This window comes from Erinaceus europaeus, chromosome 12 (assembly GCF_950295315.1).
Source record: "Erinaceus europaeus chromosome 12, mEriEur2.1, whole genome shotgun sequence".
NCBI lineage: Eukaryota > Metazoa > Chordata > Mammalia > Eulipotyphla > Erinaceidae > Erinaceus > Erinaceus europaeus.
Genome location: NC_080173.1, coordinates 11,835,661 through 11,850,783, shown reverse-complemented (window position 1 = coordinate 11,850,783; position 15,123 = coordinate 11,835,661). Strand labels below are relative to the sequence as shown.

The following is a 15,123-nucleotide window of genomic DNA, read 5'->3' as shown; positions in this document are numbered from 1 at the left end:
GGGCTGGGCAGTAATGAAGCGCAAGGACCCTGGTTCGAGCCCCCGGCTCCCCACCTGCAGGGGAGTCGCTTCACAGGTGGTGAAGCAGGTCTACAGGTGTCCTTTTTTCTCTCCCCCTCTGTCTTCCCCTCCTCTCTCCATTTCTCTCTGTCCTATCCAACAACAATGACATCAATGAAAACAGCTACAACAATAAAAAAATGAATAAAGTTTTCTTCTTTTAAAAGGAAACTGGGTCTACAAAGTGGATAGATGATTATTAAAGGCAGACACTTGCAGACCTGCTTCACTGCTTGTGAAGCGACCCCCCCCCCCCCCCCGGAAGGTGGGGAGTCTGGGGCTTGAACTGGGATCAGTGTATCAATCCTTGTGTATGGTACCACGTGTGTTTACTCGCTGCACTACCACCAGGCTCCCCAGTTTGGACATTTTATCCAGTTTGTGTAGTGGCTTAGTGAAGGGAGGGGTAAAAAGTCGGCATGAATTACAGGATTCTATAGCTTGAGCCTTTGAAATTAGACTTTAGATTGAACCAGCAGACTCCCCTTTGTAGTGGTTTGTTTTTCAAACATTGTTTTGGAAATACTGGAGTGTTTGGGTTGTGAATTGTATGCAGGTCTGCCACTCAATTCTGAATATGTCAACAAATTTTGAACATTTAGCTATTCTAAAAGGCATATAACTGAAATTGGTGATGTAATAATGATTTAACAATATTGTAAGATAACGGGTATAATTCCATACAGTTCCCACCACCAGACTTCTGTGTCTCATCCCCTCCATTGGAAACTTCTGTATTCTTGATCCCTCTGAAAGCACGGGTCCAGGGTCATTATGGGGTGCAGAAGGTGTAATTGCTTCTCGGCTGGACATGGGTGTTAGCAGGTGGATGCACACACCCAGCCCATTTTCCATCTTTCCCTAGAAGGGCAGGGCTCTGGACTGGTGAGACTTCGGGACAGATTGGTGACCCCCTTCTCATTCTACTGAAGATCCCTGACTCCTTGTTAGAAAACACTTTCTGGTGGTCCGGGTGGTGGCACAGTGATAGGACTTTGGACTCTCAAGCATTAAGTTCCGAGTTCGATCCCCGGCAGCACATGTGCCAGAGTGATGTCTGGTTCTTTCTCTCTCCTCCTATCTTTCTCATAAATAAATCTTAAAAAAAGAGAGAGAGAGAAAGAGAAAGAAAACACTTATTTCAAAGAATTCCAGGGCCGGCCAGGTGGTGATGAACCTGGTTGAGCGCACATTACAGTGCGCAATGACCAAGTTCGAGCCCCTGCTCCCCACCTGCAGGGGGGAAAGCTTCACAAGTGGTGAAGTAGAGCTGCGGGTGTCTTGTCGGTCTCTCCTCTCTATTCAACCCCTCCCTTCCCAGTTTCTCTCGTCTCTAGTCAATAATAAATAATCAATAATCAGGCCTCCTAAACGTTTGCGGTGGGTGGGTGCACGATGACGGGGGTCGCAGGCGCGTTTGTGCTGGGCAGAACAGGCCCGCGGTCACCGGGAGCATCATGCAAATGAGCGGGTGCGGCTCGGGCCGCGCCCCGGAAGCCGGGGATCCCGGTCGCTGAGCCCTGCCGCGCTCGGCCGCCTCCCTCCGCCGCTTCCGGGTGGCCCCCGCCGCCGCCCGCGCGTCCTGGGAGACAGACATGGCAGCGCGGCCCGTGCGGGTGCTGGTGGACATGGACGGCGTGCTGGCCGACTTCGAGGCCGGCCTCCTGCGCGGCTTCCGACGCCGCTTCCCCGGGGAGCCTCACGTTCCGCTGGGAGAGCGCCGCGGCTTCTTCGCCCGCGAGCAGTACCGGGCCCTGCGGCCGGACCTGGCGGTAAGAGGGGCCGGAGACCACCGCCACCCCCAGGCGGGGCCATCTCTGCTCCGCTGCGGAGACCCCCAGGCCCACCCCGTCTGTTCACAACGAACAGAATGATCACTTCAGAAAGTGGTGGCTACAGTGTTCCTCCCCTGAACAAAATCCTCTCCCTGGAAGTCTTGATTTGGTGACCCAAGCTCATGTCAGACTTTGAGAATCCTCACGAGGGTGGATAGACAGCATAATGGTTATGCACAGAGACTCATGCCTGAGGCTCCAACGCTCCAGGTCCAATCCCCTGCACCAGCATAAGTCAGAACTGAGCTACATATCGTGCTGAAGGCAGGTCGGAAACTTTCTTCTTTTTATTATTTCTTGTTATCTTTATTTACTGGATAGAGACTGCCAGAAATCAGGAGGGAAGGGAATGATATGGAGGGAGACAGACACCTGCGACTCTGCTTCAACACCCTGCGGGTGGGGATGGGGGCTTGAACCCTGGTCCCTGCACATTGCACTCAACCAGATGAACCACCACCCGGCCCCCCCTCTTCTTTCCTTTCTTTTTAATTTTTTATTTATTAGATAGAGACAGAGTTGAAAGGGGCAGGGGACATGGAGGGAGAGACACCTGCAGCCCTGCTTCATTCACCACTTGTGAAGCTTTCCCTGTGCAGGTGGGGACCAGGGGTTTGAACCTGGTTCCCTGTGCCCTGTAATGTGAGCACTCAACCAGGTGCGCTACCGCCTGCCCCTTCTTTTCTTTCTAGGATAAAGTGGCCTCTGTTTATGAAGACGCTGGCTTTTTCCTAAACTTGGATCCCATCCCTGGAGCCCTGGAAGCCATGCGAGAGATGAACGCCATGCAGGAGTGAGGAAGGGCCAGGAACAAGGGTGGGGAGAGGTGGGTGGAACCCCAGTCTAACCTCCCCCCTTCCCTGCAGCACAGAGGTCTTCATCTGCACCAGCCCCCTGCTCAAGTACGACCACTGCGTGGGTGAGAAGGTGCGCTGCCCCAGCACCTCTTGGGCAAACTGAATTTCCTCAATTTCGATTTTCAAAATAGACTAGCAGAAACACCTAAGGAGGGAGGGCTGTGGCATTTCAGGACTGGGACCAGCTCCACTAACAGACCTGTGACTCTTGACCTCTAGTACCGCTGGGTCGAGAAGCACCTGGGGCCCCAGTTTGTGGAACGAATCATCTTAACAAGGGACAAAACTCTCATCTTGGGGGATCTGCTCATTGATGACAAGGACACCATTAGAGGTTGGTCCCAGTTTCTTTGACAACCACAAGGCGTCTGGCCTGCTGAATGAGGGGGAGCAAAAACACCTTACTACATGTGGCATTCTCTGTCTCCCATGCCAGGCCGAGAGACTCCAACCTGGGAACACGTCCTGTTCACCTGCTGCCACAACCAGCACCTGGCTCTGCCAAGCACAAGGAGGCGGCTGCTTTCCTGGAGTGACAGCTGGAGGGAGATCATTGACAGCAAGCGAGGAGTGGCGGGGCCCAAGAGGCCTGGGCCTGCTGCAGGAGTAAATGGGACCAGAGCAGTGGACAGTAGCTGAAAGATGAGGTCTGCAGGGAACACTCAGCACCGTGTGCCTGGGACACAGGAGCTGGCATCTGTGCTCTCCCTGGGCTAGTCTGCCAGAACCTCACCTCTGAGAGAGTTGGCACAGAGACATGGTGAGAAAAGTCAGGCATGACCCTTTGAATAAAGCTTTGGCTTGTTGCTATTTGTTCCTTCCTCCAGGGTTATTGCTGGGGTTTGGTGCCTGCACTAGGAATCCACTGCTGCTGGTGGCCATTTTTCCCACGTCATTGTATGGAGAGGGGAAGACAAAGGGGGAAAGACAGACACCTGCAGACCTGCTTCACCGCCTGTGAAGCGACCCCCCTGTAGGTGGGGAGCCCCGGGGGCTTGAACTGGGATCCTTATGCCGGTCCTTGAGCTTTGCGCCACATGCACTTAACTGGCTGCACTACTGCCTGACTCCCATTTATTATTATTTTTAATATTTATTTTCCCTGTTGCCCTTTTTTTATTGTCGTAACTTTTTTCTATTTATTTTCCCTTTTGTTGCCCTTGTTTTTCTATTGTAGTTATTATGATTACTGATGTTGTCATTGTTAGGACAGAAATGGAGAGAGGGGGAAAGACACCTACTTCACCTCTGCAGGTGGGGAGCCAGGGGCTCGACCAGGATCCTTACATGGTCCTTGAACTTTGTGCCACGTGCACTTAACCAGCTACTCTACCCCCAACCCCCGCCCGACTCTTTTTTTAACCAGAGTACTGCTCAGCTCTGGCTTATGGTGGTCGGGGTACATTGAACCTGGGACCTCAGGCATGAGTCTGTTTGCATAACCATTATGCTATCTACCCCTGCCCCGTCACTTCTCTATTTGTATCCTTGAAGGTCTCCTGAGCTAGAAATATACTTCCAGGGATGGCCATTCCTCTTCACACACTGAGGGCAAAGGACAAAGGCCAGGGCTTTTAAGCTGGATCCCAGGGCAGGTGAGAGGCAAAGATGCAGATAAGACATTATTCTGATGTGTCATCAATATTACAGTCTTGATTTTTAAAAACAATATTTTTATTATACAGACATTGAGAGGGAAAGGGGAAATAGGGAAGTAGAGAGACAGACACCTGTAGCACTGCTTTACCATTTGTGAAGCTTCCCTGCTGCAGCTGGGAGCCAGGGCCCACTTATACTGTAATGTGTGCACCCAACCAGCTGTGCCACCGTCTTTCCCCTTATGGTCTTCTTTTAATGCCTGATGGCCAGTTAGCTGTCACTGGTGTAGGTTACTCAGAAGTAGGGATCAAATGTTTCATCTTCAAAGATGATGCCTGGCAGATAAGGCTCCGTGAGTCAAGAGTTCTCCAAGCCTGTGTTCATCAGGCCCAAACACCAGTCTCAGAGACCCGGCACAGCAGCACAGCCTCCCCTCCGCAGCCCTAGAGCAGGCTAACACTCTTCCAGCTTCCAGAGCTCTAAGACCCTGGCTGCTCAAGATACTTCTGCAACCAGGTCTCTGATTGCCTTCTTCAAAATCATTCCAGTACTTCTTTTCTTTTTCAAGATTTATTTATTAATGTGAAGCATAGGAGGAGAAAGAACCAGGCATCACCCTGGTACATGTGCTGCCGGGGACTGAATGCAGGACCTCATGCTTGAGCCTGATGCTTTATCCACTGCGCCACCTCCCAGACCACACTTATTTTCTTTTTTAATATTTATTTCCTTTTGTTGTCCTTGTTTTATTGTTGTAGTTGTTGTTGTTACTGATGTCATTGTTGTTGGACAGGACAGAGAGAAATGGAGAGAGGAGGGGAAGGCAGAGAGAGGGAGAGAAAGACAAGACACCTGCAGACCTGCTTCACCGCCTGTGAAGTGACTCCCCTGCAGGTGGGGAACCGGGATCATTGCGGCGGTCCTTGCCCTTTGCGCCACCTGCGCTTAACCCGCTGCATTACCGCCCGACTCCCTGCTCCAGTACTGCTATTAAGGTGTAGGCAATTCAAAACAAAAACCACATCTCTAAAAAAAAAAGGCTCGAAAAGGCACCATTTGGGAGCATGTGCTTAGTAGGAGCTAAGCACCTTTGCTTCCTGAGCCTCTGCAGCGACTTTTGGTCTCACCTCTGGCACTAAGGTACCATGACCTTGAGGTCCTTGATTAGGGCTGTTGTGGGGCTTCAGTCCGTGGCAGTGGGATACCTAGAGCCGAGTGAGCTTGCCAACTTTGGGCTTCAGCCACCTGGCTTGGGGAACAGAAGTCTTCCAGAAATATCTGGGCCAGGTTCCGGAGTCTCGTGTTGGCCGAGAGAGAGAAACGCAGCATACACTGGACCACAGGCATGGCAGTCAGCTCAGGGTGGGAGCTGGAGCTTGGCGAGCTCAGGTACATGATGGTGGTGACAGCGGACAGCACGGTCTCCTCGTTGGGACTAGACAGGCAGTTGATGATGAGCGGGACGCCCCCTGTCTGCAGGATGTGCTCTCTGTTGGCCCGGTCTAGGCACAGGTTGCAGAGGCCTCCTGCGGGAGAGGGCACATGGCGCGGAGCACAAGGACTGGCATAAGGATCCCGGTTCGAGCCCCCGGCTCCCCACCTGCAGGGGAGTCGCTTCACAGGCGGTGAAGCAGGTCTGCAGGTGTCTGTCTGTCTCTCCCTCCGTCTTCCCCTCCTCTCTCCATTTCTCTGTCTGATCCAACAAAGATGACATCAATAACAACAATAAAACAAGGGCAACAAAAGGGGAAATAAAAAAATGTCTGCCTACCAGCTAGAGCCCAGTCTTCTAGAATCATATCCCCCCTGCACTTTCATTTTGTAAAAAGATTGTATTTACTGATTCATGAGAAAGACAGGAAAGAAAGAACCAGACATCACTCTGGTACATGTACTGCTGGGGATTGAACTTGGGACACCACACTTGAGAGTCCAATGCTTTATCCACTGCGCCACCTCCCGGACCACTTTCATTTATTTAGTATTCTGAGACATGCATGATCTTTGTGGATTTAGCCCACTGCAGAATATGAAGCCTGAAGCAAGATCTCTGCTTTCTTATTCTTGCCAAATCTTCAGTGCCAGATACAGGGTTTGTTGGAAGTGTTTGATAGCAGGAATCAAGGAAAAGGGGTTGTGATAACTGCAGAAGGTTGAGAAGCAGGATGGAACGGCTCCCTGGGACCATGGACTGTGGCTGAGACTGGTCAGGGGCTGACAGGATTCCCGTAGTTCCAAGTCAAGGAGACAAGGTGCTGCCTTATGCCACACTATGAGGCCTGCCCTCCAGTGCTTACTCCAGGTCCTCGTCACCGGGCACCATCAGGCAGGGCCTTACTCTGTAGTCTAGCTCAGTATCCCAGGTTCTTACAACTGTGGATACTCACTGCACACATGCTGCGAATAGAACCAAATAAACCAAGTACCTTCCCACCACCATTGGTGGAAAAAGCAATGGCTGTTGAGTAACTTGACCTAAGTTTCAGAAGGTGAGAGCCCTCTGACACTCTCCTGGGAAAGGGTATCCCTCTAAAAGTCACAAGGACAAGTACTCCTGCCTTGGCAGATGCCACACTCAGCGAGATCTGGGCAAATGAAAAGGCTCCGGCAGCTCCACGCTTCTCAAGACACAGCTTCATCATCTCTCCTGAGCCGAGTGTTGAGTCGGCCTCCTACCCATGGTGTGGACTCCATGGCAGGGGAAGGGGCTTATCTCTGGTGCCAAGTGAGATCAGATGAAGCCTATGTCACTCTGGCTGGTGAGTCACCACCATGACATCCAAGTGTGCCAGGGTGGTGCGCTGGCACTCAGAGCAGGGGCTAATCTGCTGGAGGGCAGGGACAGGAAGAGCTGCAGGACAGCCAGCCCCACCTGCTCTCCGTGCGTAAGCCTAGGAAATGAGTCAGCCATCTGCCAGAATGCACCGGCTGCTTGGGCACTCGGCTACTTTCCCTCACTGGCAGTGACTTTTAGAGATGAAAAGGGTAAAGAAGAAAAAAAAAAAAAAGAGGGCAGGGAAGAAAGCATAATGGTTATGCACAAAGACTCATTCCTGAGGCTTAAGAGGTGCTACTTTAAATCCCCAGTACTATCGTTCAATCCCCAGTACTATCATAAGCCAGAGCTGAGCAGTGCTCTGATGAAAAGAAAAGAAAGAAAAGGGGGGCTTTGGGGATCTAGAAGGCTGAGCACCCAAGGTGGAGCCAGAGAGCCCAGGAGACACTGAAGCTGCAGCTACTCTGAGCTCTTCCCCGGATCTACCTCTGAGAACTTGCCCTGAAGAACCAAGGAAAAGTGGAGGAAAAGCGAGAGTCTGGAGACTTCTTCCTAAACAATGTCCAACAAGAGCAAACAGGTTAAAGTATGGTTCATCCATCTAAAAAGAGATGGCACACCCGGCTGAACACACATACAGTACACAAGGACCCGGGTTCAAGTCTCCAGTCCCCACCTGTAAGGCAGGAGCTTCTTAAGAGGTGCAGCAGTACTGCTGAGGTCTCTCTCTCTCTCTCTCTCTCCCCAAAATAAAGGGGGAGGAGGGAGCAGAGAAAAAGAAAAGGTACATGCACTGCAGTATGTAGACCTGAGACAGAGAGAAAAAGTACACGACGGGAGAGAAAGATACCACAAACACAACACCAAAGCTGCTTCCAGTTCGGTGGGGTCAGGGAAAACCTGAGCTGCATACGTGGCAAAGCAGGTAGACTACCTGAGTAAGCTCTCTGGCTAGCCCACGTCAAGCGGGTTTGTTTATTTATTTATTTAATCTAGCTGGGAGGAGACTAGAGACTTTTCAGGGAGATAGGAAAACATTCTGTATCTTGATTTTAAATGCAGGTTACATAGACCTTAAGGAATTTAAAACTTCAAACACACTCTTAAGATTACAAGCATTTTTTACTGTATGGAGGTCATGCTGCAGTTAAAACAAAAAAAAACGGTTACCAAACAAAAAATTAGAACAAGTTCTGACTGGCTGATGAACATGCTGGAAAGTCACACAAGACAGGAAGAAATAGAACAAGGCAAAACCAGTGCTCTTCAAGATGGAGGAGCCACTGAAACCCTCAACAGAGACAAAAGAGAAACTCCACATGTGGCTTGGATTCAGAAAGCCCTGCGCGGCATCACGTGACAGCACCAAAGACAAAAACAGTGAGCTTCCACGGATGACTGAGCAACACTTTGGGAGGTCTCCTTTCATTGGGCCTTAAATACGTCTTTTTTTAAAAAAAATTATCTTTATTTGTTGGATAGACAGTCAGAAATAGAGAAGGGAGGGAAAGATAGAGAGAAAGAGAGACAAAGAGACACCTGCAGCACTGCTTCATCTCTCGCAAGTTTTCCTCCTGCAGGTGGGACCAGCGGCTCAAACCTGGGACTTGTGCATTGTAAGGTGCGCTCAACAGGTGAGCCACCACCTGGCCCCTCATCTTTTTTTTTTTTTGCCTCCAGGGTTATCACTGGGGCTCAGTGCCTGCACTAGGAATCCACTGCTCCTAGAGGCTATTTTTTCCATTCAGTTGTTATCATTATTGTATTGTTGTTGGATAGGACAGAGAGAAGTCGAGAGAGGAGGGAGAAAGACAGACACCTGCAGCTCTGCTTCACTATCTGTGAAGCAACTCCCCTGCAGGCAGGGAGCCGAGGGCGTGAACCGGGCTCCTTGCGCCGGTCCTTGTGCTTCACACCATATGCACCTAACCTGCTTCACTAGTGTTCTTTCCCCCACCCCCTCCTTTTCCCTTAACTTGAAAAATGTAGGACCATGGGAGTCGGGCGGTAGTGCAGCAGGTTAAGTGCAGGTGGTACAAAGTGCAAGGACTGGCGTAAGGATCCCGGTTCGAGCCCCCGGCTCCCCACCTGCAGGGGAGTCGCTTCACAAGTGGTGAGCAGGTCTGCAGGTGTCTATCTTTCTCTCCCCCTCTCCATTTCTCTCTGTCCTATTCAACAACAACGACATCAATAACAACAATAATAACTACAACAATAAAACAAGGGTAACAAAAGGGAATAAATAAAATGTAAACAAAAACAAAAGGAAAAAAAGTAGGACCAGTGGGCTGGGGAGATAGCATATGTTTATATGAAAAGACTTTTCTGTGGTCTGGGAGGTGGCATGGTGGATAAAGCACTGGATTTTCAACCATGAGGTCCTGAGTTCAATCCCTGGCAGCACATGTGCCAGAGTGGTGTCTGGTTCTTTCTCTCTCTGCCTATCTTTCTCATGAAAAAATAAACAAATTCTTAAAAAAAAAAAAAAAACTTTCCTGGTTGAAGCATCAAAGGTTCCAGGTTTAATCCCCAGCACCACCATAAACCAGAGTTGAACAGTGCTCTGACAAAATAAATAATAATTGCAAAAATAGCTTGATAGACTAGTGTGCTGCTTTGCCATGTGTAAGACCCAGGTTCAAAGCCCAGCCCCCAGTGAAGATGTTTTAGTGGTGTCTTTTCTCTCGATCTCTACCTGTTTCTACCTATCTACCAACAAACAAAATACCCCCAAGTTTATCCTTCAGATATATTCTAGAAGGATTAAGGTCTTCCTCTGGCACACAACAGGTATGTACCAAGCATGCACCTGTGTACAGCCCCGGGGGTAAGCACAAGGCCACACCTGCAACCCACACATACAGGAAAGGGTCGACAGAGTTTCATAATGAGAAAGCAAATGCCCACTAGCCAGTTCAGAAGCTGAGAACTAAAACCCTGTTAGTAATCCAGAAGCCTCCACATGTTTCTTTCCTGATACAAAGCTTTGGCTCCCTCAGAGGCGAACACTTTCATGATTCATAATAACTTCCTTTTTATTTTTTAAATATATTTTATTTACTTTACTGAGGAAAAGATAGAGAGTAGGGACAGACACACACCCCAGAGCATTGCTCAGCTCTGGCTTATGGTGGTGTGGGGGAAGAGAAGATTTTCATGCCTCGGGCATGAAAATCACTCGTATAATCATTATGGTGTGTTCCCAACCTGAATCATCATCATCATAATAATAAAAAAATATTACTATTTTATCAGCTCTGGCTTATGGTGGTGCAGGGGATTGAACCTAAGACCTGTGGTGCCTCAGGTATATGAAAATCTTTTTGCATAACCTTTCTGCTATCTCTCCTGCTTTGATTCATAATAATGTAACTTAACTTTTTCTCCATCTCCACCCCCTCCACACCTAGTATATATTTTAACTAATGAAAGGTCCCAAAAGGCCTCAGGTTCAATCCTCCACACCACCATAAGCCAGAGCTGGGCAGTGGGGCCAGAAGTGGCACAGCCAATTAGCGCACATGTCACTAAGAGCAAGGACCCGGGCTAGGGCTAGAGTCCCGGCTCTGCAGGGGGACACTTCATGAGTGGTGAAGCAAGTCTGCAGGTGTCTATCTTTTTCTCCCTCTCTTTTTAATATCAGATCGCAATGAAAAGAGAGATCTTATTATTTTATTTTTAAAATCACCTTATTACATAGAGACAGCCAGAAATCAAGAGGGAAGGGGCTGGCAGAGAGGGAGACAGACACCTGCAACACTGCTTCACCACTCACAAAGCTTTCCCCCTGCAGGTGGGGACTGGGGGCTCGGACCCAGGTCCCTGAGCACTGTGACATGTGCACTCAACCAGGTGCACCATCACCCGGCCCCTCTCTCCCTTTCTCTATCTCCCCCACCTCTCTCAATTTCTCTCTGTCCTAATAATGATTTTTAAAAAATTAGGGAAAAAAAAATGTTGTCACACACAGATAGCCCTAAAGTTCCTATAGACATGGCCTTGTTCTATGGGTGTTACCATGTGTCCGGCATCATTTAATTTAACATCATGTTTGCAAGATAATGGCAAGGCAGCTACCGATTGTTCATTTACCTCGCTAAGCAGTACAGATATCTCACAATATTGTTATCTTTTCTACTATCGACTCTGCTTCCAGTTTGGGACTGGAAAGGTGCTGGTGGTGACTGCCACTTGTTTGGGTGTGCCTGTGCCCTAACTGCATGAATGTGACCGGGGTCGACCAGGTGTACTATCCAAACACTGCCCCCTCCCCCGCCAAGAGGCAACTGGAGGCTTGTCAGCCAGTCGTTTCCTGAGCACCACCACCATCGTGCGGCAGCCACAAGTATTGCAGACAGTAGACGTATCGGGAAAGCTTAACTGAGCGTGGGGCTGCACTACTGGTTCAGTAATAAACCCACCAAATGTTTTGTGACCGCCTAGGAGACAACCATTTTGCAAGAGGCGATTCTCCTCTCCTCTGTTCCTTGGTCTGGCCGCCACACAGCATCCAGGGTGGTGCAGGTGTGCACAAAGGGCACATGGGCGGCGGCGGGCTGGAAGCCGGGTCCCTGCAGCGCAGCGCGTGCGCCCTGCTGGGTGATGAGCTGTCTCTCGACCCCATGGGGGTAATTTTCCCTCCTCCATCCAACATTCTACTCCAACACAAAGCTGAACTTGGACTGGAGTTGGTGGACTGCACCAAGGTAAAGGACTCTGGGGCGGGTCCTGGAACATGACGGCGGCGGAGGTCCTAGGTGGGGGGTTAGAGTGTTATGTGGAAAACGGAGAAATGTGACACATGAACCAACTACTGCATCTCACTGTCGACTGTAAACCATTAATACCTCCAATAAAGAAAAAAATTCTGTTAAGCGCACGTGGCGCAAAGCGTAAGGACCAGTGTGAAGATCCCGGTTCAAGCCCCCGGCTCCCCACCTGCAGGGGCGTCGCTGCACAGGCGGTGAAGCAGGTCTGCAGGTGTCTGTCTTTCTCTCCCCCTCTCTGTCTTCCCCTCCTCTCTCCATTTCTCTCTGTCCTATCCAACAACGACGACGTCAATAATAACAACAACAATAAAAACAACAAAGGCAACAAAAAGGAAAGAAAGAAAGAAAAAAATTCTGGGGCCAGGCGGCGGTGCACCTGATTAAGCACACACACATCACAGTGTCCAAGGACCCAGGTTCAAGCCCCTGGTCCCCACCTGCAGGGGGAGAGCTTCAAGGGTGGTAAAACAGGGCTGCAGGTGACTCTCTGTCTCCCCCTCCCTTATCAATTTCTCTTTGCCTCTATCGAATAATAAATAAAAGATTAAAAAGAAAAAAAGAGGGTGGGAGTAGATAGCGTAATGGTTATAACAAAGAGACTCTCCTGCCTGAGGCTCCAAAGTCCCAGGTTCAATCCCCCGCACCACCATATGCCAGAGCTGCGCAGTGCTCTGGTGTTTCTGTGTCTCTATCTGCATCTCTCTCAAAAACAAACAGGTAGGGGATTGAACTTGAGACCTTGGAGCCTCAGGCATGAGAGTTTCTTTGCACAATCACTATGCTACCTCCTCCACACCCCCGAGACTCCCGAAAATGATTATTTTTATAATATCAATAATAATAATAAAAAAAAAATACTCTTGTAACCAACCAAGAGGTGTACAAATGCTAATCAAAAAAAACCTGATGGCTAAAAAACTGATGGGGAAGTCCTGATGCCTGCTGCCCTCTGACAAGGCTAGTGTCCTACTATTCTACTCAGTTATGAGGTTACCGTTTGGTACATCAAATACTGCGTGATTCAAATGTTCCGCTTCATTTCCTTCCTGTGTTTTTTATTATTATTATCTTTATTTACTGGCTAAAAACAGCCAGAAAATGAGAGGGAAGGGGGTGATAGAGAGGGCAGTGCTCCGTCAGCTCGCACCCGGCACTCCCTCTAGATGGAGTCGAATTTATTTCTTTTTCTTTTTTTTTTAAATTTTTAATTCTTTCTTCTTTATTTTTAAAAAAATGTTATTTACTTATTTTGCAGGTAAAATGTTTATTAATCTAAAAGTGAGTAAACTATAAAAATAGAAATAGTAAAATCCCAAACCGGTTAAAATACAGGAAAGAGAGGGGCCGGGTGGTGGCGCACCCGGTTGAGCACAAGGACCCAGGTTCGAGCCCCCGGTTCCCACCTGCAGGGGGAAAGCCGCCCGCGTGGCGAGGCAGGGCTGCAGGTGTCTGTCTCTTTCCCTCTCCATCACCCTCTCCCCTCTCATCCCGTCCCCCGCGGCCCCATTCGGATCCGCCGACCTCGCCTCGGCCCGTCCGTCAGGGGTTCGAAGCCCCGGCCCCTCCTTACCCATAGCAAACTCCACCAGCGTCTCGTTCTCCTCCGACAGGGAGTCCAGGAACAAGTCGAGGACCTGCAGCTGCCTGAGGTGCTGGTAGTTGCCGGGGTCGTAGGCGAAGTTGGCGAGGTTGGCCAGCACTTGCTCCTTGGCGTCTGCGGCGGGGAAGCGCCATGGCAGCGGGTCCCGGGGGCCGCCCCGCCCGCCCCGCCCCGCCCCGCCCGCCCCGCGCCTCACCTTGGCTCTCGGTCGCCTGGAATTCCGTTACGAGCGCCTGCAGGTACCCCAGCCGCCCCACGTGGGGGTCTGCCTTCAGCTTCTGGGCCATGACGGGCCCTCGGGGGACCGGGCGGGCGGCCGCGGAGCCGGCGACAGCCTCCTCCCGGGACCCTCCACAGGGGCGGGCCGGCTCCGGGAGACAGGCTCCTTCCCTGGGTGATCTGCAGTACAACTGGGGAGTGGGGGGATGTGTGTGCGTGGAGGGGGGTCTTCGGACGTGAAACTCTAGACTCGGTCGCCGGTGACAGACACACGGGCGCCAGCCGCGGCCGGAAGTGACGCCGCCAGGAGCTCTCGCCTTGCTTTCCCTCTGAGCCCTGAACTTCCGGCGGAAGCTGCTTTAGCCCCGCCCTAGGGACGGAGACTGGCCGCGCTCGGCGCGCGTGCGCAGTGAGATTCGCGCCTGTCGCGGGTCGAGCCGCGGTCCCCAGGGAAATGAACTTTTCGGTCGCCCCTAGGACAGTGCTATCGAGGCAAAAGCGCCTCCAGATCCGCCCGAGCACCTGAAGCGGGTTGCAGCTCAGCACTCTTGACCCAGGAACATCCTTCTAGAGTTGCTTCCTCGACACCAAGGGCTCAGTTGACAGTACTTTGCGAAAAGCACCACCGATGGGCCTTTCAAGGCACTTCAGTTTTCCCAGTTCCACTTCGGCAACTTTTTGGATATGGGACCTCAGGAGGCGGAGCCTCTTCCGTGCATTCCCTCCCTCGGCTGCTCTAGAAGATGGTTCATGATGGAAACCTCTGGTTGCAGAGGAGGAAACAACAGGAAGGCAGGAGACCCTGCCATAGTCCCCAGTGCAAAGGAAAATGTGGAGGAGGCGGGAGCGCAGCGGGTTAAGCGCACATGGCGCGAAGTGCAAGGACCGGTGCAAAGATCCCGGTTGCAGCCCTCAGCTCCAACAATGATGACATCAATAACTACAACAACTAAACAGACAAAGCCAAGGGCAACAAAAAGGAATAAATAAATAAATACATTTTTTTTTTTTTTAAAAAAAGGAGGAGACTAGGGTTCAAGCCTCTAGTCTCAACCTGCAGGGGGAAGCTTTGCCAGCAGTGAAGGAGGGTTGCAGGGCTCTCTCAAAACACAATTTTTTTTTTTTTGCCTCCAGGGTTATCGCTGGGGCTCAGTGCAGGCACTACAAATCCACTGCTACTCCTGAGGCTATTTTCCCCTTATTATTATTGTTGCTGTCATTGTTGTTGGATAGGACAGAGCGAAATCGAGAGAGGAGGGGAAGGCAGAGAGGGGGAGAAAAAGACACTTGCAGACCTGCTTCACAGTTTGTGAAGCTACTCCCCTGCAAGTGGGGAGGAGCCGGGGGCTCGAACTGGCCCTTGCTCATTGCGCCATGTGCACTTAACCCGCTGCGCTATTGTCTGGCC

The 15,123-nt window shown here is 50.6% G+C and overlaps 2 protein-coding genes across 3 annotated transcripts; one reads left to right on the top strand and one right to left on the bottom strand.

The window, feature by feature from the left end:
* Window positions 1-1,530: 1,530 nt before the first annotated feature.
* On the top strand, window positions 1,531-3,562 carry NT5C (5', 3'-nucleotidase, cytosolic). The gene is made up of 6 exons (XM_007525244.3): window positions 1,531-1,617; window positions 1,650-1,832; window positions 2,588-2,688; window positions 2,762-2,822; window positions 2,972-3,086; window positions 3,189-3,562. Exons 2-6 carry the CDS (start codon window positions 1,656-1,658, stop codon window positions 3,389-3,391), a joined length of 657 nt encoding a protein of 218 aa, XP_007525306.1. The 5' UTR covers window positions 1,531-1,617; window positions 1,650-1,655; the 3' UTR covers window positions 3,392-3,562.
* A 1,547-nt stretch (window positions 3,563-5,109) lies between these two features.
* On the bottom strand, window positions 5,110-14,136 carry ARMC7 (armadillo repeat containing 7). Of its 2 annotated transcripts, none has more exons than XM_007524736.3 (3): window positions 13,693-14,087; window positions 13,467-13,610; window positions 5,110-5,877 (listed from the first exon to the last, which is right to left on the bottom strand). In XM_007524736.3, exons 1-3 carry the CDS (start codon window positions 13,781-13,783, stop codon window positions 5,516-5,518), a joined length of 597 nt encoding a protein of 198 aa, XP_007524798.1. In that variant the 5' UTR covers window positions 13,784-14,087; the 3' UTR covers window positions 5,110-5,515. The 2 variants fall into 2 exon arrangements, with proteins under 2 accessions (XP_007524798.1, XP_060058710.1); XM_060202727.1 differs by lacking the exon at window positions 5,110-5,877 and adding an exon at window positions 6,355-11,880 and having other exon boundaries at window positions 13,693-14,136.
* Between the last annotated feature and the right edge of the window lie 987 nt (window positions 14,137-15,123).

Excerpts from the sequence above, each read along its gene's own strand:
- NT5C (XM_007525244.3), top strand. The coding sequence starts at position 1,656 with ATGGCAGCGCGGCCCGTGCGGGTGCTGGTGGACATGGACGGCGTGCTG. Across the intron at positions 2,689-2,761 it reads GAGATGAACGCCATGCAGGA|CACAGAGGTCTTCATCTGCA; the intron begins GTGAGGAAGGGC and ends CCTTCCCTGCAG. Across the intron at positions 2,823-2,971 it reads ACCACTGCGTGGGTGAGAAG|TACCGCTGGGTCGAGAAGCA; the intron begins GTGCGCTGCCCC and ends CTTGACCTCTAG.
- ARMC7 (XM_007524736.3), bottom strand. The coding sequence starts at position 13,783 with ATGGCCCAGAAGCTGAAGGCAGACCCCCACGTGGGGCGGCTGGGGTAC. Across the intron at positions 13,611-13,692 it reads CCAGGCGACCGAGAGCCAAG|ACGCCAAGGAGCAAGTGCTG; the intron begins GTGAGGCGCGGG and ends TCCCCGCCGCAG. Across the intron at positions 5,878-13,466 it reads GCTGGTGGAGTTTGCTATGG|GAGGCCTCTGCAACCTGTGC; the intron begins GTAAGGAGGGGC and ends CCTCTCCCGCAG.